This window comes from Populus euphratica, unplaced genomic scaffold (assembly GCF_000495115.2).
Source record: "Populus euphratica unplaced genomic scaffold, PopEup_1.0 scaffold109.1, whole genome shotgun sequence".
Classification (NCBI taxonomy): domain Eukaryota; kingdom Viridiplantae; phylum Streptophyta; class Magnoliopsida; order Malpighiales; family Salicaceae; genus Populus; species Populus euphratica.
The window spans coordinates 25854-50122 of record NW_011499999.1 but is presented as its reverse complement, the minus strand read 5'-3'; the positions used below and the strand labels follow the sequence as shown (position 1 = coordinate 50122).

The 24269-nt window shown below is 32.3% G+C and overlaps 5 protein-coding genes across 6 annotated transcripts in view; 3 read left to right on the top strand and 2 right to left on the bottom strand.

The window, feature by feature from the left end:
• The first annotated feature begins 2897 nt into the window (after positions 1 to 2897).
• LOC105140754 (glutaminyl-peptide cyclotransferase-like) lies at positions 2898 to 7424 on the top strand. Its single transcript, XM_011047719.1, has 11 exons — positions 2898 to 3215; positions 3828 to 3884; positions 4197 to 4232; positions 4581 to 4645; positions 4889 to 4952; positions 5390 to 5507; positions 5803 to 5900; positions 6277 to 6347; positions 6450 to 6477; positions 6691 to 6745; positions 7022 to 7424. The coding sequence occupies exons 1-11, from the start codon at positions 2982 to 2984 to the stop codon at positions 7126 to 7128; spliced, it is 933 nt and encodes a 310-aa protein (XP_011046021.1). The 5' UTR covers positions 2898 to 2981; the 3' UTR covers positions 7129 to 7424.
• A 1079-nt stretch (positions 7425 to 8503) lies between these two features.
• LOC105140753 (probable serine/threonine-protein kinase At1g01540) lies at positions 8504 to 10987 on the top strand. The gene is made up of 7 exons (XM_011047718.1): positions 8504 to 9292; positions 9430 to 9531; positions 9673 to 9795; positions 9879 to 10043; positions 10151 to 10274; positions 10370 to 10579; positions 10653 to 10987. The coding sequence occupies exons 1-7, from the start codon at positions 8703 to 8705 to the stop codon at positions 10794 to 10796; spliced, it is 1458 nt and encodes a 485-aa protein (XP_011046020.1). The 5' UTR covers positions 8504 to 8702; the 3' UTR covers positions 10797 to 10987.
• Positions 10988 to 11609: 622 nt separating this feature from the next.
• Positions 11610 to 13906, bottom strand: LOC105140751 (probable polygalacturonase). Its single transcript, XM_011047717.1, has 5 exons — positions 13527 to 13906; positions 12893 to 13013; positions 12596 to 12770; positions 12421 to 12491; positions 11610 to 12308 (listed from the first exon to the last, which is right to left on the bottom strand). The coding sequence occupies exons 1-5, from the start codon at positions 13827 to 13829 to the stop codon at positions 11620 to 11622; spliced, it is 1359 nt and encodes a 452-aa protein (XP_011046019.1). The 5' UTR covers positions 13830 to 13906; the 3' UTR covers positions 11610 to 11619.
• A 3032-nt stretch (positions 13907 to 16938) lies between these two features.
• On the bottom strand, positions 16939 to 18083 carry LOC105140750 (proline-rich protein 1-like). The gene is made up of 2 exons (XM_011047716.1): positions 17591 to 18083; positions 16939 to 17311 (listed from the first exon to the last, which is right to left on the bottom strand). Exons 1-2 carry the CDS (start codon positions 18048 to 18050, stop codon positions 16971 to 16973), a joined length of 801 nt encoding a protein of 266 aa, XP_011046018.1. The 5' UTR covers positions 18051 to 18083; the 3' UTR covers positions 16939 to 16970.
• Positions 18084 to 24123: 6040 nt separating this feature from the next.
• Positions 24124 to 24269, top strand: part of LOC105140749 (beta-carotene hydroxylase 2, chloroplastic-like) — a 2705-nt gene continuing 2559 nt past the window's right edge. For both annotated transcript variants that reach the window (XM_011047714.1, XM_011047715.1), the window contains exon 1: positions 24124 to 24260. In XM_011047714.1, coding sequence (XP_011046016.1) covers positions 24242 to 24260 — 19 coding nt within the window. In that variant the 5' untranslated portion in view covers positions 24124 to 24241. The remainder of the gene's footprint in view (positions 24261 to 24269) is intronic.

Below are 24269 nucleotides of genomic sequence, written 5' to 3'. Positions count from 1 at the left end.
AGCTTGAATTTTTAGCATATTGGTACATACAATATATAGGAACCAGCAAGTGGGTTATATGCAACCTTTATGAGGTGCCTATGACCTATTCCTACCTCCAAAGGTTCCTACCCAAGATGCCAACGAGTTTGTCTTGTTGAGATCTTTACGAAAATATTAGTTGTGTCAAAATAAAAGCTTTTATTAATATTTTTGATAAATGTCTTTATAAGAGAAAATAGAGTTTCATTTTTTTGGTTTGTTTAAGTAATCTTGAAAAGTAAGAATAAAAGTTAGAATATACTTTGTACATGCTTTTAGGAGTACATGAACAATCACATAAACTGGAGAATTATCCATGATCCTTTTGGAGATAAGTGGTTCAAAGACTTGAAGAAGGATTCCTAATCTTTTTAGAGATAAATAGTGTAGAGACCTAGAAAATTTTAAATGGAGACATGAATGCCTTGCTATGGAGATTTTATAAAGCTATTTTGTTGGAGACATGGATATTTACATACAAATATGAAAAATCATCATTGTTTTTTATTTGAAAAATTCAAAAGACAATAAAGATATAATTTCTAAAAAATTATCTTATTTCAGATACTGTATAATGAGGATTTCAAGTTTGTTTAATTTGTATTTATTTCTTAAAAAATTATTGAAGATATCATTTAGAGATCAATATTTCTATCTTTTTTCTTAAGTGCATGATACTCCTTAATATCTTGCCCGTGATCATAATGAAAAGGATAGAACTTGTGTACTGTTCCTTGTGCTTGAACCACTTTTCTTAGGAAATGATATTACATGAAGTCTTTCCTCTTAATAACAACCAACATCCCAACAAATATGATGGTGAGATGTGTGCTTTGAAGCTTGAAAAATGCTAGGTGGCAACAAATATGCCCCTTGATGCTTTTTTTATGTTTTAGTGACAGATTACTAGCATTGTGGAGATTTCACCTTTTCAAAATGATAGTGACATGTATAGTTATTATGGATTCCTCTACTCAAATATAATTCTCCATTACATGTTGATAAGTGACATGTATAGTTATTATGGATTCCTCTAATCAAATATAATTCTCCATTACTTCTTCATGTTGATAAAAGTTTTATCATGAAGAGTGTACAAATGCTCCCATAACAAGAAGTTATAGACCCCACTAATTAGGGTTTTAGTGGTGACGGGTTCAAGCTAATTCTCTATACTTAGCATTTTCTTATTAAATCTTTAAAGATATACCTTAGTACTTTTATCCTCTTATTGTGTAATGACAAATACCGTAGTTGTGTTTTTTTTAGCTAGTATACTAATGTTGAATGAGTGATGAGCTTCATATATCATACCCTAGGATAAAGCTAAGATCAAGGTTGTAATATCATACTTTATAGGAAAAATCTTACATATGATGTTTTTTTTCATCACTAGTTCTGAGATGTTTTTGATATTTTGTATGTTTTTTTTTATTATTTTTGAGACCTTTGTAATTGTCTAAGTTAGCCTTCATAGCAATACAATCTTTTAAAAAGTGAGTGCACAACACTCTATTACAAAATACAGATTCTTTTACATGATGAGAATGGTGTTTAAGAGCTGGTCTAGTTTCGTGTTTAGGCATTGTATAATAGGGAACATATGAACAAGACTGATTAGTGTTCAAGGATAGGATTGTATGACGTGACTTGTCTAGTTAGGAAAACGATTTGTCTTCCTTGCCATATATGATTCTTGAACTTTCTTAAAAAGAAGAAAATGAATCGTTAATGCTTGTCATCTATGATAATCTATCAAAAAAAAAAAATATTTTTCAATGTTTTTTATATAGAAAAATATCATTGGTTTGCTATGACAACTTGAAATTATTGTTATAAAATGATTTTTTTTTACCATACATATTAATAGTCAATCATTTATGATTAGATTATTTCTAGCCTAGAAAAGTTATTTTATTGGCCTTAACCTAAACATTTAGATTATTTCTAGCAGGTTGGATTATTAATTAATGATTTTAAGTTTATTATTTTAAAATTATAACAACTTTACTTAACAAGTGACAATCATATATTAATTAATTAATGATTTAAAATTTATTATTTTGAAATTATAGAAAAATTCTTTAGATATCTTGCAAATAATTAAAAAAAAACTCATGCTATTTATAATGAACACAAGGCAAAATAAAGTTTTCATAGAAAACTTAAATTTTATTTCCTCTCAAAAGCAGACGGAGAGCCCAACACATTTCAGCCCATTATTTACTTAAATTAATCTAACCCAACACATTTAAGCCTATTATTTACTTAAATTAATCTTGTTTGGTTGCCCATATTTCAAATCTATTTCTAGTGGGCTTTGGATATAATCAAGCCCTTGATCAAATATAAAGGGTAAACTACTCTATGATTTAGATATCGTGTTAATATCCCAATTTGATTCTTTTATTAAAATTTCCATACAATAATTCTATAGTTGAAAGCTTTCAATTTTTTTAATACATAAACCAAAATTTAAATAAATATTTTTTATATATTTAAGTGGAAATTTAATATAAAAAATATAGATATTTAAGGATAAAAAATTAAAAAAAAAGATGATTAAAAAATACTAATAGAACATATATTTTACTATTTTTCATTAATAATTATGACTAAATAAATTAGAATTTTCAATGTTAATACTACAACGCTTAATATTATGATTCATGACATAATATTTTCTAAATGCTCACAAGTTTACATAAATTTATAGTTTTAAAATATAAATATATAGTTTTAACCGGTTAAACTAGACTGGGTTTAATAATAAATGTTGAATATTGAGAATTTGTATGTGAAAAGATTCGAAATGGAATATCTAATAAACTATAAGTACCAAAATGTACTTTATCCATCCTCCAATCAACAGAAACAAGGATCATCTGTCAATGGCGGTTAAGGTTACAGCTTTGACTCACCAGCCATCACTGGTCCGGTCCCAGTGAATCCATCCTTCCATGGCAGCGAAACCTCGTAAGAAGAAACTCAACAATGTTTCAATGTCATCTTCATCTTCCACTCGTTTTAGGTACAAGAAAGTTTCTGTCTTTGTTTCCTTGGTCATGATTTTCGGTGTTGTTTATCTGTTGGGCGTTTCATCGAGCATTTGGAGTGGTGTTGCTTTTGTTCCTAAAATCTATGCAATTCAAGTCGTCAGTGAGTTCCCTCATGATCCCAGTGCCTTCACTCAGGTAAATCCTTTTCTGGGTTTCCTTTGTTTTTGCTTGATTTGGCTTTATTGTCTTTAATATAATTGTTTGGATCTTTTTGCAAGTCTTGCAGCCTTCGTTTCTGTTTCTAATTTAGCTCAATAAAACACTATAAAATCTAATTAAATTTTATCATTGGAAATGTCTTGACTCTTCGTTTGTTTTAGTTTAATTTAACTTTATGCTAGAGCTACACCTAGCAAAATTGGAGACTAGTCATTCATTTTGAGTGAGGATTCGTTTAATTCATTGTTAGACTGAAATTAGGTGTTTTGTTGGATCCAGCTCGTGTTCAGATTCCAGTTTCTGATGGTACTACCAGAAGTTTTTGTTGACTGTCAACTCATTTTGCTTACAGCATTGTCATATTTGTTTACTTGGCATGAAAGAGTTGATGCCATTCATGTAGCTCAGTCTTGTTCGTTTGCTTCATTTTATTTTATTTTATATTTTTGTTTCCTCAGCAATCTGATTGAGACCCCTAAGCACACATTTTCAGATAGCTATTCCAAACTATTGAGAGTTTTCTTCACTGAGTATGAATTGCCTATTATTTGTTAATAGCTTATTGACTTGCAATAATCTTGATTTCAGGGTCTTCTTTATGCTGGAAATGGTACACTATATGAGTCAACTGGCCTTCATGGGAAGGTAAGTTTGTTTATTCCAATGTCTGCAAGTGGGTGTATTATTCTTTTATATGGAATTCAAGATTTTCTCTTTTTTTCTTGCTTTCCTTCTTCATTTATGTTTTGCTGTGTCATTTCATACGTTGTTTATGTAATTTACCTTTGGTAATTGTATGATTCTGAGTTTCAACTTGTGTCTATTATTGATGTTTCAGTGAGATGCATTTTTTTTCAAAAGTAGGCGGTGTCCTTTGCAGTGTCTTCTGCTTTTCTTGTCAATTACACTTATATTACATTCAATTCACTGATCATTTTATTTACCTTTTCATTTCAGTCATCTGTTCGCAGAGTAGCTCTTAATACTGGGAAGGTACACGCTTTAGTGTTTGGTTTCTTATTTATTGTTTGATGTTTCTACAATCATGTTCCATGGCTTTTCTTTATGAACTGAAACTGATGAACATATATATGCATGAAGTTAGGATAGAAGTGATAGTTTTAAGTTAGCTATTGCTGCTGTTAATGGACTGATCAATTGAATTCAACAGGAAAAAATCGAGATTTTTTTTTTATTCTTTTTGTGAATGGTCCGTAGATGTTTTAGTGATTTTAAGTTCAACAAATGACCAATTTTTAAATCGTAATGTTACATTAAATCGTAATCTTGTAACAAGCCAGATATTTTAATTTAGACCATAAGTTGTGTTTCTCTGTACAGGTTGAGGTTCTTCAGGAGATGGATGGTTCTTATTTCGGGGAAGGTTTAACCCTGCTTGAGCAAAGGTGTGTGATTCAGCTGCAATTCTTTCTCTTGTTGATTCAGTATATTTGTATTTGGAATTAAAATGTGTCGAAATTTGACATTTTCACTTGCAGTCATAATGACAACTACAAGTTTAGCATCCTATTAAATTTATTTGCATAGTTAGTTAATCTGGTTTGTCCAGCTGTTGGTTTTATATATGTAGTCAAATTAAAAAATTATATGCTAAATAGCTAATATACCTATTGTATTTTCTTTTGCAGTCTGTTCCAAGTAACTTGGTTGACAAAAACCGGCTTCATATATGACAGAAATGATTTAAGCAAAGTTTGTGCCTAAACAATTACTTTTACTATATGCAAATTTATTTATTTAATAAGGTTGTTAGGTCATTTTACACATGTAGATATAGGAATCTTTGAGGTCTGTATCATATCATTTGGGTATCGCCAAACCACATCTTTGTGCGATAGGATACTCCTGCTCTGAATTTGATTCCCAAAACATCTGCTATTCCAATGGTTTATTAAGTTTTTTTAAGATGATATGGTTGTCAAAATGCCTACCATCTTGTATTGTGTTTGCTTTTACAATTGTGATTGGTTACTGCTCATAAAACTGCTCTGCAGACCAAATTTTACCTTGTAGTAAAACTATCATTCTGCATTTTCCATGCATGATTGCTAAAAATATTCCTTCTTTTTGGGGTGAATTAGAGGTCCTAGTTTCAGATATTTCGTAATTTTAGTTTATATTTATTGCAGATCAGGGAATTCACTCACGAGATGGAAGATGGTTGGGGACTGGCTACCAATGGAAAAGTTTTGTTTGGTAGTGATGGGACTTCAGCATTATACCAGCTTGACCCTCAAACACTGAAAGGTTCTTTTTGCATAAAACAGTTAGTGTCAGATTCTGAAAAATTATGTGGTCTTTTGTTGTTCATTTTCTTTTATCCTTCTTTAGAACAATTTTTAACTGTTTCCCCACTGACATTATCAATGTTCATACAGCCTTCAATTCATGTAGTTGCTCATAACAGTGACCTGTTTCTTTACTCATAATTGCTTTGTATTTTTCCTGTATTATGGTGCTAATTCCTATTTTAATGTATGAACTCATTTTTTTTTCCTTTTAAGCTCTGCATAATTGCTGATTTTTTGTCTTTTTTATGCAGTCATTGGAAAACAAATTGTCAGATATAATGGACATGAAGTACACTATCTCAATGAACTAGAGTTCGTGAATGATGAAGTTTGGGCTAATGTTTGGCAGGTGTGTTCTTAGATATTCACTATGCTCATTTGAATACTGATTGGAGAGTTTCCCAGTAATAATTATTCTGGCATTTGAGTGAGGGCATGGTTATAGTAGTCCCTTATGGAGAGACTAACTAGCGTGCTGAAGAGAGGCCATTTATGACTGTAATATGTATCCTTCGCCTTATGTATCTTTTATCCCAATCATCCTGTTTTTGGGCGTCTGTTTAGTGATTGAACTACATGATAGCAAGTAACTTTTCCCCTTCTCTTAGATCCTCTTAACCTGGCCCAGGCACTTGCATTTTATCCAAATGCTAAAGACTTTACTAAGCAAGCCAGCACAGACACTCCATCCAAATGTTGCCTAAACCTTTTATTCTGTCTGGCAGACTGATTGCATTGCAAGAATCTCACAGAGAGATGGTTCCGTGCTTGGATGGATTCTCCTTCCAAATTTAAGGTTCTGTTTTTCTTTCACTTTCCTTGTGCATAGTTTATTAGTGCCGGATATTTGTTTCAGCAATTCCTTTCAGTCTCATTCGTTTTCTTTTCTGTTTTGCAGGAAAGGCTTGATAGCAGCTGGATATCACGTAAGCATTAATCATAAGTAATTTGTAAAAGCAGTTTGTGATGTAATGACTCTCATTTGTTTCCTCGCTACATGGAAGAGGAAGAAATATTTGAAAGGAACTGGATTTTACGTCATTTTCTCTTCCTCTTTCATTTTTCTTATATAGATTGTGGGTTTGTAGAAGTATTTTCATTTCCTAATTCATGTATTTGGATTTTTCACTGCATTCCAGGGAATTGATGTTTTAAATGGCATAGCATGGGATGCCAATGACAACCGCCTTTTCGGTAAGCTTTTTCTTTGTACATTATGAGACATGTTTCTGTCATGATTTTTCTTTGATTTTTTTTTTCACTTGAAATGCCATTGACATGTTTCTGTGGTCCATACTTTGCAAATGCTGAGTTGACATTATGAGACAAATTCTTTGTTTTGTAAGAACATTCTCCAAACATTACCTTGGTTATGTTAAATCATGGTTTCCACAAGGAATCATACCGTCTTAGCTGACCTCTTGTTTTATGATCTAAGTTTAATTGTCCACGTTCAAAATTTGATTGCAGTTACTGGAAAATTGTGGCCAAAGCTCTACGAAATCAAGTTGCATCCGATAAAGAAACATTTTGATGCTGGAGTGATTGAGCAGCTTTGCATCCCCCCAATATCATGACATGTCACTCTGTGATACTGAGTTGTATGTGCTCAAAGAACATAGTTTTAAACTTATGGTATGATTCTGGAAAGGAAAAGGAACTTTAGGGCCTATATGAAGTTTGGCTGCCACACAGGAAATACACACAAACTGTTTGTTAACACTTCTGCTTCCTGGGATTTTTTATGTAAAGTTTTTGAACTGTACAGCATGAGTTACCTGAGGAGCTACACGCTGGTGCATATAACTGTACAAGAAGCTACTAATTTCCAAATGACAGAATAGTTGCAGCAGAGTGGGTTTTTCTGGTTGAAGAATGCGATTGAAGTCGATTACTCTCCATCTCATCTGTGTCAGGCTATCACAATGGGCTCTCGCCCAGCAAGAAGCTATTCTACAACAGTGAGAACACCTATAAAAAAATTATATCCGTGATAATAATAAAGAAATCGAAACAATACTGTAAATTGGAATTTGTCGAATTAGTAAGGAGGCTAAAGCATTCAGTGCCCCCATTTAATCTGACATTTTCAACTCTATTCTTGGTTTCACAGGATAAATATTAAAAACTTGTTCAACTTGAAACCCGGATAAGGTCAAGCATTGAAACCCGGATAAGTTTTCTAGTTCAATGTATCAAGCCTAGCTGGGTTTAAGAACTTAATCTAAGAAATGCTAGAGATTTTTTCAGAAAAATAAATATTTTTTATAGTTTATTTTATTTTATTTCTATTCTATATTATAATGCTTTTCTAGTTTTTTCTTCTTATATTTGAATAAATAATCTTTTCCTATTTTTATTATTCATATTTAATATTATTAGAGTGTTTTAGTTTTTTTCTATATAAAAAGTTATAATAATCTTTTTGTCAAGTGGAGATATGAAGAAATAAAATTATGAAGTTTGAGTTTTTCTATATTTATAATGTTCTTAATATTTTAAGGTTTTGACTTATAATAAATTTTTTATTCTTCACTATTATCTCTTCATTATTGTCTGTGTCAATTGTTATTAGAATTTAATGGTGGTTATTTTACTTTGTTGCTTGTTACATAATAATCATGGTTAGAATAGATACAAAATATGATGTGCTTGTATTGGAAAGGATGTTGAGTTTTTTCATTGAATAAAATATATCTATAAATTAATATGTTGTTTTTATCTTAATTAGTTGTTGCATAAAAGTTTTATATTAGAGATTAATAATAGTGTGCTGTGAAATTCTTTTAATAAAAAAAAACATGAAAAAATAAAATAAAATATTTTAAAATTCTTTCTATTTTGATGGTCTTCGATTTTAACCTGTAACAAATCTTTATCACTCCCTCCATCCGTATCACAGGCAAAAATTGATTCACATTCACACTAGAAAAAGAGTTACCAATTGTTTTTTCAAGTAACTAAGTTTATTTTAGAGTAAAGCCTTTCCCGCTATTCCGCTGGTTAGTTGATGATGAATATGTTCAAAGATTGAAATTCAAAGTCATATGGCTAATCTCAAACTCTTCTTATCCCCATAATTATCGAAAACAAGAAATTCTCTTCAGTTTTCCATGGACTTCACTCCTTAGCTTCATCTCCTTCTCAAATCATGCCCTACAACACATCATCTATTGATACCAAGTTATCAAAGCACACCTCATTTTTTGGCATAAGATTATGGGTTCTAATTCTTGCTTTGATTGCTGTCTTCACCGTTCTGTTTTTAGTCATCATGGCTGCTTGCTTCATCTGTCTTTGTCGCCGAAAATCCAAACCTTTCAATCCCCATTTAAGGCGCTTATTGAACCCCATTTCGATGAAATGTTTTCTGAATTCTTACACTATTCCATCCAAGGATAAAAGGCTTCTGTCGCATCGGATTTCGGAGGTTGAAATGAACATTGAAAAGTTAGACCATCATCATCAGGTGATTTTAACTGATCAATGTTCTAATGTGAGCACTGGGCTCACAACTCGATGGAGTGGTACTGGTGTAGCTGATTTGGAGCCTACTGCTACGTACTCTTCTGTGGTTCCTGATGCATGGAGGGGAAACCGGATTGCTTTGAAAGAGATTGAGGTTGTTACGGATGGATTTGCTGACATGAATATGATTGGAAGTGGAGATTATAGTGTTGCGTTTCGGGGCGTGCTGTTGGATACTACCCGAGTGGCTGTAAAGAGGCTACTGAGTAACAGGTGCTCAATTTTGAATCTTTATTAGAAGATAGATGACTTATTGATTGCATCAAATTATGCATGCTAGATTACCAAAGAGAAGGAAATGGTGCATATCAGAATTTTTTTTAATTGCTTATGATTTAATGCATCTTCAGTTGTCAAGCTGAGGACTTCATAGCAGAAGCGGAAATGATAGGGCATATCAGGCACAAGAATTTAGTCAAATTGCTTGGATACTGTATGGAAGAAGGTTACAGGTAAATTTCTTTTCAGAAACTCTACTGTTTTACGCAAGATGAATTTTTCATTTTTCATCCCAAGGCTAATTAATTTCTCTTCAGAATCAATTATAAAATTTCATTTATCTCACTCTTTTTCTTGGTTTTTCCTTCTATTAGAATTCTTGTGAGCGAGTACGTTGACAATGGTAATCTGCATCAATGGCTTTATGGATGTCCTGAACAACCCAGCCCTCTAACATGGGCTATACGGATGAACATCATCCAAGGAATAGCTAAAGGGTATCTTGTGTGATCTTCTGATTCTTTTCAATTTATTTAACTGCTTGCTCTTCCATTGATGTAATGTTCTTTTGCTTCTGAAGACTAGCCTACCTACACGAAGATATCGAGCCAAAGTTTATTCATCAGAACCTAAAATCTAGCAACGTACTGCTTGATCACCAGTGGAATCCCAAGATATCTGATTTTGGGATTGCTAAATTCTTCGGCCCTCAATGGATCGACATAACAAATATGGAAACATCTGGGTGAGTTTCTCTGGATCAGCTTGCTTATGACATAGGAATTTTGCCCTGGTTACTGCAAGTGAACTTGGTAATTTGCGCTGACCATGTCAAGCAGGATGTGTTTGCAGTTATTTAGCTCATGAACACGAATATACTGGAGTTCTGAGTGAAAAAAGTGACGTTTACAGCTTTGGAATACTTATCATGGAGATCATATGTGCCAGGGCTCCTGTAGATCACAATCAGCTTCAGGTATAGATTTTTTATCTTCAAGCACCTGCGCTAGCTTTCCTTTCGGTATATAAAGAAATGTTTCATTGATCATAGAACTTAGTCATTGAATGCAGGTATATTTGGTTGACTGGTTGAAGTCTATGATTGCGAATAAGCAAATCATGTTTGTCGTGGATCCTAAATTGCCAGAAATTCCATCATCCAAGGAACTAAAACGAATACTTTTGCTTGCTCTTCGCTGTGTTGATCGTGATATAAAACATAGGCCTACAATGGGGGATGTGATCCACATGCTTGAGCCTCGTGACTTACTGCTTGATGATGTAAGAACAAAGAACATTTCCATCTGAAGACTTCAGAACATATTGGATTTATTATGTTGTTTGTATGATGCAGGATCGCCGAATTAGGAGAGATGGCTCATCTTGTCGATATAAACAGCAAGAGAGTCATATTGTTACCCAATTTGGTGTGGGTGATTTCAGTACACATGAGAAAGAGAGTAACATTAATCTCTATCAGAAAATCTTGCCGACATAAGAAGATTTTATTCCGAACAGATCATGGATAATCTGACTTCTGAGAGGTTTTAGACATCTTTTCAAGTTTTAGTTTACCAGTAACTGTACAGATCAAGCTATGAAATTTCTGTTCATCTGTAGTTACTCTCAAAATTAGCTAAATCAATAATTTTCTCCCTTCAGCTCATCATTCTTGATCAATAAAACATAGGGAGCCATTCAAACTGCACAAAAATTGCAGTCTTTTTTTTACTTGATTCACACATTTCTCTTATTTAGGACTATAAACATATTCTACAGTTTGTCCATGCTTATATAGGAAGATCAACATATTTTATTCGTTTCTCTTGGAGATCCATCATGGCTTAATGGGGTTATGATCTAGCCAGTGGCAGAACAAGTTTGGAGCCTTTCTCAATAGGAAGTTTATCTTCTGGGAAAGGACACTCCATGCTTTTCTTTGCCATGGCACTACATGACTTGGGAGTCGCATTGCTTGAAACTGCCGATATGTCAGTGCAGTTCCATGCTTGTTCGTTATGTTTCTTAGCCAAGTTCATTATAAATGCCAATTCATATAGAAGGATTTTCCTCAACAAGTCCTAGTTTTCCTTGAATAGTTATGTTTTCATCCACTTCATCTTCGTAGTTTATTCTTGTGATCTCGAGCAGTGCTTTTGCATCATATCCCTCATCAGCATGTGACGCATAAGAGCCTATCATCGAAAAGACGAAGTTCATTGTCTTCAGGGTCATTCTTCTTACAAAAATGTCGTTCACATAACCTGTCCTGTCTGGATCATCAACTTGTTTTATTCATTAATTACCGGGAGTATAAAATTCTAACTACTAGCAGAACAAGTTTGGAGTTTTACATCCTCAATTGGCAGTCTGTCTTCAGGGAAAGGACATTCAATACTTTTCTCCGGCAACGCAGCGCATGGCTGAGGAGTTACTTTGCTTGAAACTCCCTGAATGTCAGTGCAGTTCCATTGCAGTTCCTTAGGTTTCTGGGTTAAACTTATGTTTACATTAGAAATGCAAATTCCTGTAAAAGGATCATTCTCAATTCCTTCTAGTCTCGCCGAATAGGTTACGTTCTCAGCCACTATATCTTTGTAACTTATTCCTTTGATCTCAGGTAATGCTTTTGGATCATATCCCGTATCAGGGTGTGACCCGTAAGAGCCTGTCATCCAGAAGGCATACTTCATTGTCTTCAGGATCATTCTTCTTACAAAAATGTCCTTCACATAAGCTCCTCTTCCTACAGCAGTCTTGATTCGAACTCCAGATTGGGTACTGAGGGCTGTGATATCTTCAGCTCTAACGTCCTGGATTCCACCAGACATTTCACTTCCAAGAGCAATGGCAGCACTGTCAGGAGAAATGCAGGAAAACCTTCTTATGACTAGGTGTTGCGTAGGCCTTCCAAATTTGATTCCATATTCATCCCATCCACTCTTAACTGCAATGCAGTCATCCCCTGATACTACAAAGGAATCTTCGATACGAACATTTGAGGATGAATCTGAAAAACATATATAAAAGAAGAAGAAGAAGAAGAAGAGGGAAACGATTATGGACAAGTCTGAACACATCAAGCATGAGCAAAAGCTGAAAATAAGAAAATTGATTCAAACCTGGGTTGATCCCATCTGTATTGGGAGAATCAACTGGTGCCAAAATTGTCAACCACTGGATCAACACATTGCTGCATTTTCCAAAACATCAGAACCACAATTACATGCAATCTGCTAAATAATATGCTTAATCATAACTTTTACACAAAGCTGAGCACATCAAAAAGGGTCACACCTGCAATATGTAGGATGAACATTCCATGATGGAGAGTTAATCAATGTAAGGTTGGATATTTGAACCTGATCAGAGTACAGAAACTCAATCAGATATGGTCGAGTCAGTTTCAATTTTTTCTGGTGGAATTTGTCCCACCAAACTGCACCCTGGCCATCAATTGTACCATTGTTACCTAATAAGAACAGCCCAAAGGCACCAAATTAGACATAAATTGGCTAAAGAAAAAAAAAATCAAAATGATGCATAATTTTTCATAACTAGGCCAAAATCATAAAGGTCTAAAGATTTGATTACCAGTGACCACGACATCTGTTAGATGTGTCCCAAAAATCAGACTACTAAACCTTCCAGCATGTTCATCTCTACCTACCCCATAGGAAGGCAATGGAGGGAAAGCAGGCCATTCTGCCTCATCCTGTCAATATGATCATGTAAATGTACAAAAATGATGATGAATATATAGATAAAAAATCAATATATACATATAGATGAGAAATAGTTTAAACAGTTGCCAAGAACAAGAGTTTCCTATCTCATTTGATGATGACAATATCCCATATCAGAAGCCTAATATAAACCTACAACAAGTCTTCCTAGGCTCAGTTTCAGGGCAAAATCCATCCAAGTTTATGGGCTTAGATTGAAGGGTCTAAGGTGTGAAATACTTCTTAAGTAGTAATCACAACCAATCATGTAACGAATCTAATCTAACATTATCATAGTCTTACTTCTACAATTAAAAAATGTTAGATCTGGTTTAAAGTCTAATTCAGTAGAAGTGTCAAAATCATGATTTGATGTCCCCTACTAGCATAAACCGTTTCAAAACCGTCCATGACAACTCAAAAACTGCTTGCAAAGATCGTTAAATTGCTCCTCCACTATTACTTCTTGAAACTCTAGATTAACAGGTAATCAAGAGGCATACCTGAGAAGCAAGAAGAACAGCATCCTTGTGAAGAAAAAGAGTGAAATGGCTACTGAGGTTAAAGCTCCCAGTCAACCATCTTCCTGGTGGTACAATAAGTTGTGCTCCGCCGTCTGCTGCATACTGGCTTAGCTCGGCAATTGCTGCTTTAAAAGCCTTTGTGTTTGACGTTTTTCCATCACCAACTCCTCCAAAATCTGTCAAGACTGCACTATGCTTTCTACAGTTTATTGCTTGGTACTCTGTGCTAGCGCCTGCTAGTGTTGAAACAAGTGATCCCAATATCAAAAATATTGAGATCATTGTCTCCAATATCTGTAAATCATCAATTAAGATTCTATCATTAATTTCAATAATCAGATAATAATAAGGAAAACATGTTCTATGAAGACATTAATCGTCACATTAGTCCACCACTACTGTGAGGTATGATCCTATGCTACATGTTATAGATGAAGAGCAACTGAATGTTTCTCTTGAAAATAAAATGTAGAAATTAAATATTTTTTCAGAGAGAATGTGTAGAGACAGACTACGTACCTTGTAATAACATCTGGATTTGGGACATAACTCCATATTGTATAAGAGAAAGAGAAGACTAATTCAATTTTTTTTGTAAGAAACAATGGGGAGAATTTATAGAGTTTTGCATTAACAAATTAATATTAAGGATAAATGAAATATTCTCCCCATGGGATAATTTTTTTGAGAAATTAACATGGAAATATTTTTTGCAGTTTCTAAAAATACCAATTATATCATTAATTTTAAGTCAATGGTGGCATGTAAGGAAACTAAACATGAGTAGTTTAGATTTTTTATTCACTTTTACAGAAATGTTAAAGAAACTAATTAAAAAAAATTGCTGTTAAAGAAGAAAATATAAGATGAAGATCATAATAATAATTAATATCAAAGATAAAAAATGCGAATTTATGAGCGAAAAAATAAGGAGAGAGAGAAACACATTACATGGGATTTTCTGGATTTTTGGCACAACTCTAACTTCATGTCTCAAAATGGGATCGTGAAATTGCAATTTTCTTGCACAAGCAGGAAGGTTATATGTAAGAGGGCTTTGAATATAATGACTATTTATTAAAAAATAAATAAATCGAGAAGATTTTCTTGGATAAGTGCTTGAAGTTAATTAAACGTGTTCTGTTAAACCTTTTTAAGGTACCAAATTAAGACTGGTGTATTGAAATAAATTGATTTTTCACTTCTAGATTAAAAAGGTTTAATTATTAGTAAATTATTAAATATATTATTCAAAGTTTATAATTGTTTTCAAGAATAATTTAATACAGTAGTATTAACGTATTATAGCAGATTTATCTGACGCATATGTCAGTCATGCAATAATTAGATATCGATATCAGATTTATTATTTCGAGACCATAGAGAAAAACTTAAATCAAATACATGAATTTAATTTAAGATGATTTTAAAAGAAAAGGTGCATTTATGGATTGTTGAGATATCACCATCTATCAGCTTCTAGGTCAAAAGCGAGTCTCCATTGCGCGGTGATCTTTCCGAAAGTGGAGGTCCAGTACAGCTCTAATCCATTCTCTGATGGCGGCGTAGTGGGCTAATTGACTGACCTAAAAGACTAGGCGGCTTCGGCTCCTATAACACAAGACCCGCATTCAATCAGAGAGGCTTTCACTCCCTCGCGCATCTCTAGCCACTTCCTCAGAGGAAAGCGTACGCCGATCTGAAAGGCTAACTAGCTGCCGGAAAGCCTACCGTATAATGGAGCTGGTACTTGTCTCCGTCCCACCTATACCTGAATAGATTTAGATCCATTTCAGCTCTGCAACCCGGGCTAGGCAGTAGTGCTTCATAGAAGAAAACCGCGCCGATCTTTTGTGGTCACTCGCTTGCTTTATGCTTTCTGAACCTGTTAACGTTTAAGAATCCCCTCTTCCTCGCGTAATGTACTGTATTTCTTGATTACCCTCTTCCTCGAAATGCTGTTCATACTTCATGCCAAGCAGATGCTTTGAATCGAAAAGAATGCATGGCGTTTCAACTCCCCATGCACGATTGCATGCATGTTAGGGGGTCTATTTTTCTTAGTCTTATTTCTTTTTATTTATTTATTTTTTAATATAATATAATTTGAAATCTACATTTGGTTGGCTCTTTGGTTTTAAGTTTATTCCATTTGATTTTAAGACTTTCATTTCTTACATTTTTCAGTTGTCAAGGTTAACAAAACAAAATAAATGGAATGAATTAAATCCGTTCATTTCAATGCTACAAAACTTTTTGATAAAATTATTTAGTTTTAAGATATTTAAGAAAATATATCTTTGATCAAATCCTAAACTAGATTTTAAATAAAATTTACATAGTTTTTTCTAAATATGAATATCATTTTAAAACTTAATTTAATTTGGTGGGTTCGCTCCTAATTCGAAGGATTTAAAATTTGAATTAAATTGAATTTTAATAAATAAAAAATAGATGAAAAACCAGCTGTTATGACCCATTCAAAAACTTGGATTAACTAGTGATCTTGTCAGTCTAAAAAAAATCTGATCAAAACTCGATCAAAATTTATTAATGTTTTTATTCTTAATTTTCTTTTAAATGATATCATTTTTATTTTTTTTTATAAAATAAAATTAACTGAAAACCCAGTGCTTATTCCATGTCAACTCAGTGGATCATATTTTAAAAACTATGATACTAGCACCATAAAAGCTTCCCTTAGATAATTAAGAGTAAGCCTAGAACAAGCAAGACAGTTTTTTTCCAAGAACAAAAAAACAAAAACTATACATTTGACAAAACAAGATAAAGATACTTTACGATGGAATCTTGATACAACATGCATATAATTGAAAATTGTTTCTTACTTGGACTCTAAAGCCTTTTTTTTTTAATAAAAAAAAACACAATTGAAATGTCCTAGATTGTGAAACTCAAACTTTGCCCATGACTACTTTCCTGTCATCACCCATGTTGATGTTGTTTATATATACTTTATATTACTGTTGCATATCCGTGTAAGTTAAGACATTCTCATTGAAAGTAAATACTTGATAAAAGTAAAATTAATTAGAAAATAAATTATTAGCACCTGTACAATTTAATATTGTCATCCCTAATAATTTTAACAGAAGGATTAGATTGAAAAATGTATGTATAAGGGGGACCTAATTGATAATCTCGTTAATTGGGGAACTCAATCGAGAAACCATAAATGATCAGGGACTATTATTAGGTTTGCTCAAAAAATATGGAAACTACTCATGTTTATGCATGCTGCGTACAAGAGAAACAATAGGACATGCATGATTTATTGTCATTGTGATCTCAAGGCATAAACAAAATCCAACATTATAATAAATACCGACAAGAATGAAAATTAATGAAAAAACATAGAAAACAGATGAATGATGAGGAATTTAGCCATGAAAAGATATAATTTTAGTAACCCCCAGCTGGAGTTGATGTGGTTTCGGAGGTGTAGAAGAAAGTCCGCATGGAATATAGTTTAATGTTCTTGTTGCTGAGAACGTGGTAAGAAGAAAGGAGGGCTCCATTAGTTCCGTTGTTGACATCTGTTGGGATTTGGCAGGTCTCCAATGGAGATTTTTCAAGGTAGGCCTTGCATTCTTTAAGCTTTAAATTATGGCCAAGACCACCGAAAGGAAACAAGGTTTTGAAGTAGTAACCATGGGCGTCGGCTGCATCAGTCAAGCAGGAGAAACGTGTTGCCTCGTTCCCATTCTGGTCCACCCCCGTGCACGATATCCTTACCTTAGCTCCTGTAGCAAAGAAAAGAATTTGTTTAGGCATTTAGTAAAAAGGTCAGTTTCCTCATCACGTGATGCATAAAATTGATGGAAATTGAGATTGATAGTTAGTTTGAGCTAATTTTGCCCACACTCTTAGATTTTAATAAAAATTGATCTAAAAGTAAAAGCTGGGGGGCCGGAGATTGACTTCCCCGACTGCATGGAGCAAGAAAAAGGTGATCTCTAATTAATAAATGTCACAAATGTAAATTAGCCATGGCATTGACTTTAAAGGATAGAAATTACTACCTTCGACGGGAATATAGTTAGAACCTGATTTACAAAGAATAAGACCTTCAACGCAAATTGGCAGCAAGCTTTCGGGCTCATAACCTGGTTTGCCATGGCTTAGTTTTGGTTTGGGGAGGTGGTGTGGCATAGGGATATAGTGGTAACCATGGTTTGGTATTTTTGGGATGGTCATCTTCGGTAGATCCACGTTTGGTTTAGGGTTATATTTAAAGTCAGGCTTCGGTTTGGGAAGGTCTGATTTTGGGCCATATCCATAACCTGGATAGGAAGTTTTTGGTTTATCATGGCCAGAGCTAGGGATATCATAAGTTGGCTTGGGTTTGGGTGTTGAGACATAACTAGTTTCAGGTTTAACAGTATCAGGCTTTGGTTCATAGCCATAATCAGCAGCAGAGGCAATGACCAACAACGATAACAGGAGGATAAAGGCTGCGCAGAAGAAATAGGATAGAGCCATGGCACCAGAAAGTGTAAGCAGAAGAAAATGTTATGCTAAGACGACGATGACTGTTGATTGCTAATGGATTAGGCTAGTATTTATAGCAAGAAGGGCTCAAATTGTTTTATTAATTTAGGATTTAAAATTGTAAATTGGAGAGAAACTTGGCTGCACATTGGTGAAAGGAATATTATATACAAGGTTGGCTGTTGAATTAATAGACAATGCCTTCACGACGTGCATGATTAAAAAGGTGATGGACAGCGAGTGAGGTTATGGCTTAGCGGGGGAAGGGGCTTGTTTCTTTCTTTTGCACTTGAGTTTGAACTTTACTATGTATGTCTGTCATTCCCGCGATACCTTATCTGCTTATTGGGCTTGCAGGCTGTTCAGTGGGCCGTGGGGATTAGTCGTGGTGCGCGTAAGCTGGCCCGGACACCCCACGTAAATAAAAAAAAAAGTGATGGATAACAGGAGATTAATCATATATACGATGACGCCATTGAAATTAATAACAAATGTTAAAAATCAAAAAAAGAATGGAGGAATACACAGAGAGATATTCAGAGAACATATGCCAGGTTGGGATGGGCATAAACTTCGCTGGCAGATGCCCTGTTTTTCCCAAATCTGGGCAAATTTCCAGTCTCACTCTTTAGATGTTGAAGAATTTCAAAGATATGACAACAAATAATTAAGTAATAATACCCCCTTGCTTGTTGATATTTTGTCTTTGTTCTTCTTCTTTTTTCTTGACATATAACTCTATGTCTTTGGTTTGGATTTATGAAAAGGGTTAGTATTTTGGTTAGGGTTGGAAGGAAGGGGAGAACAAGAGGGCATATTTTTGTTTGATTTGTTTTTTTTTTTTATCAAAGATTTGATTTGTTATTGATACCCATCAAGGTTTGCCTTTTTTATTTTGGGATAATATAGTTTTTGAATAAATTTTATTTTTTGGGGTTCGATATAAATAAATTGAAATCCTTTTTAGAGAGTTTTTGAAACTTTATTTTTTAGGAGTAATAGAGATTTTGGTTTTATGATTTTCAATTTTTTTTCTTTTTCTTGAAAGGTTTTAGAGTTTATAGAGGCAGAGACTCTATAAACTACACCACTAATAATAATTTAGGGGGTTTATTTTCACTGTTAAAGAAAACTTGTTATTTAAAATCAACTCCATGGAAAAAGTAAAAACTAATCTGAAAATATTATAATTATAGCCATTACTGGATTATTTCTCGCATTACATTGTAACTTGTATAAAACAAAAATTAAACATGAGAAAATGATAGTTAATTTGTAGAAAACTTATTAGTATTGTTATTAAACTTGATGCACTTAGTTAAATTTCAAAATTATTTGACTTTTTAATTAATTAAAATAATATTGTGTTTTCTAATAATTGATCTATTTAAAATTTAAGAAAAATTATTTTTAATAAGAAATTATTTATCTTATTAGGCTAAAAACTAATTTTATAATGTACAAACATAAAAAATAAAATGAATTATTTTTTTATTTAATATTGAAAATATATCTCATGTAGAAGCTTATAATCTCCTATATTAAAAAAAAACAATTCTTTGTGTTTTGGTAATATAGATTATGTTCTAACGGATAATCATAAACTAATTGTGATATTCTTTGATTGATTCTTATATTTTTTTTCTAAGCATGATAAAAATGCAAATTATGTATATAAGAAAATATGGAGGAAGATTTTATAATTTTGGCCATATACAAGGGAAAAAAAGAAATATATTTTTTTATTATTAGTTTTTATTTTTATTTTATTTTTTAGGTATTGTTCAACAAAAAAACATATTTTTTCTTGTAATAAAACTACTAAAATAAATTTGAAGGGTGTTTGTCGAACACATTTTTAACAAGAAAAGACCTTTAATAAAAACATAACAAACTAAATAGGATCTTAAACCTTGACCTAATTTTAACTAACCAAGTTGACTCTGTCCCAAAATTTTTTATTTGACCAGAAAACAAACTAAAAACTTGGTTTGGCCTGAAAATAATTCAAAAAGAAAAAGAAAAAAAATAGATTTAACATCAAAAAACTCAAATTCTTGAATAAAACAGGTAAAACATAAAAAAATAAAAATAAAGAATTCTTTGCAATGTGAAATCCAAAACAAACTACGTATAGAAAAAACAAAGATATATACATGTTATAGATCATGTAAAAATCAATAATATAATATCTATTTACTTTAATTATTAAAAAATAAATATAATTTTATTAAAATAAATTTTAATTCAAAACTAAAACTCAATGATTGAATTCTATCAAAACTTGCTATTAATGTAAATAAATCTTAAATTATCAACTAATTAAATTGCTTTGAAAAGTTTAGTATAAATAATAAACTAAAATTAATCTGAATCATGAAGCTAATATAATATGTTTTCTAATAATATAAATATCAGAGCTAGAAACCAGCAAAAACTATTATAGAAAAGATTACGTGAATGGATATTCAGTTTGTGGTTGCTGTTTTTACATGTGATTATGCATCATTCCAGTAAGGAAAACAGTAGTTTAATTTATTTATTTTTCTATTCTCTAAATTTTATTTTTAAAAAATATTATTTCTATGAACTACTTTAGTGTCCTAAATAGATAATATTAACATATATTTGTCATGCACTTCCTTCAACATATTAAATGATAGGTAATACATATTCTGATTTCCACGCATACAATTTTTTGACAAGTTTTTTTTTTTTTGGTTTCTGTTTATATACAAAGCAACACACCTTATTTCATGTGTCAATTGATTATATTTTGTATTAAAAAAAATGTGATATGCATAGCTTTCAGGATTAACACTAGAAGCCCGTATACACTGTGTGCTGTGCTTAATTTATATGGCCCAAAGACTCCTTAAAGCACACCCAATTATTCCTTAGCCACTATGTCAGGTTTTATCCATAGTTGTTGTACACGAAGGATTAAAAAGATATCATTTTTTTTTTTTTTTGGATTTACGTGGGGTGTCCGGGCCAGCTTGCGCGTACCACGACTAATCTCCACGGCCCACTGAACACCCTGCAAACCCAGTAGGCATGTAAGGCACCGCGGGGGTGACAGGCGTGCACACCAAGACTCGAACCCATGTGCGATGGAAGGAGCTTGGCTCCTGCCACCGCTAGGCCAAGCCCCTCGATGCTAAAAAAAAAGATATCATTTTAATCATTTAAGTGGTGGCCAAGTGATAAAGACTTGAAATTAAGGGGTTTACTCTTTCTGTAATCTCAAGTTCGAGTCCTTGGTTGCTCATATAATGGCCACTGGAGGCTTACATGGTCGTTAACTTCAGGACCCGTGGGATTAGTCGTGGTGCGCGTAAATTGGTCCGGACACCCACGTTAATCTAAAAAAAAAAGACACCGTTTTGATTTTTACTCGATCGAGTTTGCCTGGTCAATTAAGTTAATCACATTTTGATCATGTTGAATGGGTCGATTGCATCATATTTTTTATTAAATTAATTTTAAATCTGACTTGAGTAAAATTTAATTATTATTTTTCATAATATTGTTAATCCTAATTTAATTTAACTCAATTCATAGCCCTAGTTATAATAAATTAATATGAGTTGATAAAAATTAATAAAAAAATTTTTTAATTTATAAAAAAATTAAAATAAAAATATTTACTTTAAAAAAAGTTAAACCAGTTTTTAATAGGTTAATGGATTGAACCATCAGTGTATTAAAATTTAACTAAATCAACTCTTACTGGTTTTTTAAATTTTTTTAAATCTAGGTCCCGGTTCAATGGGCGTTGGCCCGGGTTTTGAGGTTAATCAACAGAGTATTACCCGACTGAAAACAAATGTTTTAACAATAGATGGCTACAAAATGAACATGTGTATCTAAAATCAGCCAATGAGAACGTGCCAAGTAGCAGACAAGAAGCTCTCAAAAAGGTGATGATGGGTTAGAGATGAAACTGGATACTACGTGGCAGAGTAGGAAAGCGAGTGAAGACCAATACCAGTCCAAATTTATGAAGGGTCCAATGTGTGATTCGCTGTCGTTTCCTAGACAATCTGGACGCGCTTCATCGGCCTCATATTCTCCTGTCTGATTCTGACATGTGTCACCGTCCTCGTGTCCTCATATTTGCCTCCACTTCCTTGGTGTTTGCCCCTTTCCTTCCTCCAAATTACGCTATAATCCACTTCACTTTCTAGCTTCCTCTTCTTTTTCTGTTTTTCTTTTGAATTATTATTATTATTTGTTTGGAACTTGGATGGTCACAAATTTGACCTCTTGTAGAACTTCGACGTAGATGTGCTTGTTCAATTCGTGTTTATGACAAAGAATGTGTATTTTTAAATATTTTTGTTGACCTAGCTTTTACCATCCTTCTATAAGAATATGGATTTTTGACCAAATAACTTATTTATAAAATCATAGTATAAAAATAGATAAATTGAATTTAAAAAATCATTATATAAAATTGGTAAATAACCTTGTATTACATGTGAGATTATGTTCAACATTGAAGTATTGAATGTATTTGTCATGCTAGCTAGTGATAATAATTTATTCAAACACCTATCAATTTCATGGTTTAGTTGTGATTCATAATTAATGAATCTTGATATCATATATGTGACTGTTTTATAAAATTTATAATGGTTTTTAAAAAATAATTTATTATAAAAACAGTAATGTTTTTGAACATTTTTAAAATATATTGCAATATTTTATACAAGAAACACCTATAAAAACATCTTAAAAAATTATTATATTATATTAAAGAAAGTTTCTAATATTTCTATGATAAAAACAAAAATAGTTATGTTAATAATGGAATGGTGAATTTTATGTCACGTGTTAGATTATACTTAATATTGTAGCATTTTATATAACAAACTTCAATAAATAAAAAACAATAATTTATTTACATGCAAGAAAGTTTATCTTTCATCTTTTGATTTTAAGGAAAAAATAACCATTTAAGTAAAATATTAGGCACTTAATATTGTGCCATGTGTGAGGTATGATTAGTGATCTTGAAGCATTATATAGGACACACTTCAATAAGAAATCATTTATTTTCCATGAAAGAAAGTTTATCCTTTAATTTTCTATTGTTATATATAGCATAAAAAGGATAGTCATCCGTGTGCTATTGGAGCGATTAATTAATCTCATGTCATATATGAGATTATGCTTAGTATTTAATAGTACAAACTTTAATTTAAAAAAATTATCTATTTTCTACACTAAAAAAATTATCCTATAGTTTTCTATCTGAAGTAGATACAAGAGTCTTTGATCATGCAATATCAAGATGCTTAATCTTATAAAATTATATTTCATATTCAATTCAAGCATCTATAAAACAAAATTCACAAGCATATCATTTATATGCAACATACTAGAAATGTTTGTCCTAATTTTCTAATTTTAAAAAGAAAAAACAAGGGTTATTAATGTAATATTAAAGTGATTATTTTCATGTTACATATGTGGTTGCTATTATTAGCATTGGATACATTAATTATGTGAGTTTTAATAAATTTTTCAGAATAATATTATCATATAAACCATATGTTATGTAATCATGGGTTAATCAATATGATTTATAATCCAATTATGGTCTAAAAATCACTTTCATCAAATATTTGATATCAAATTGAGCTGCTTTAGGAAATTAAATTAAAAGATTATAAAATCAATTTGAAATATTCTTCGGTTATTATATAAAGTAGAAAATAACAATGCATTTGGATAATTTTAAAGAGATATTGTAATTTTTCATATGAGAAAAATAACAAGTTTGGAGGTTTTTTTTCGATGATAAAGGGATTTATTTAATTTATTTTCTTGTCTTCGATAAAAGAAACAAAGATAAGTTTCAATAAAATCATTTTATTTTCAATCCCATATTATTCAACCCTTGTAGAATAGAAGAAGTAATTAAAAAAAAAAACGAGACAAATAAATAAAGTGGCAACACAGAAATTTGAAGGACACAAGCAGGGTTACTTTGGGGAGAATCTTCCTCTTGCTTCCACCCCATTTATTTTTAATTCACAAATGCCCCACAAGAAGAGCTAAAGTAGCTCGTGGTCTTCCTTCATTTAAACCCGCAACTCCAACATCTCTAGGCCACCTCCCAATTTCCCTTCTCTCCTCCCCTCCCAAAACCTCATTACCACCAACCACCTATCATGGCGGCAGGACTCACCGCCGCCACCG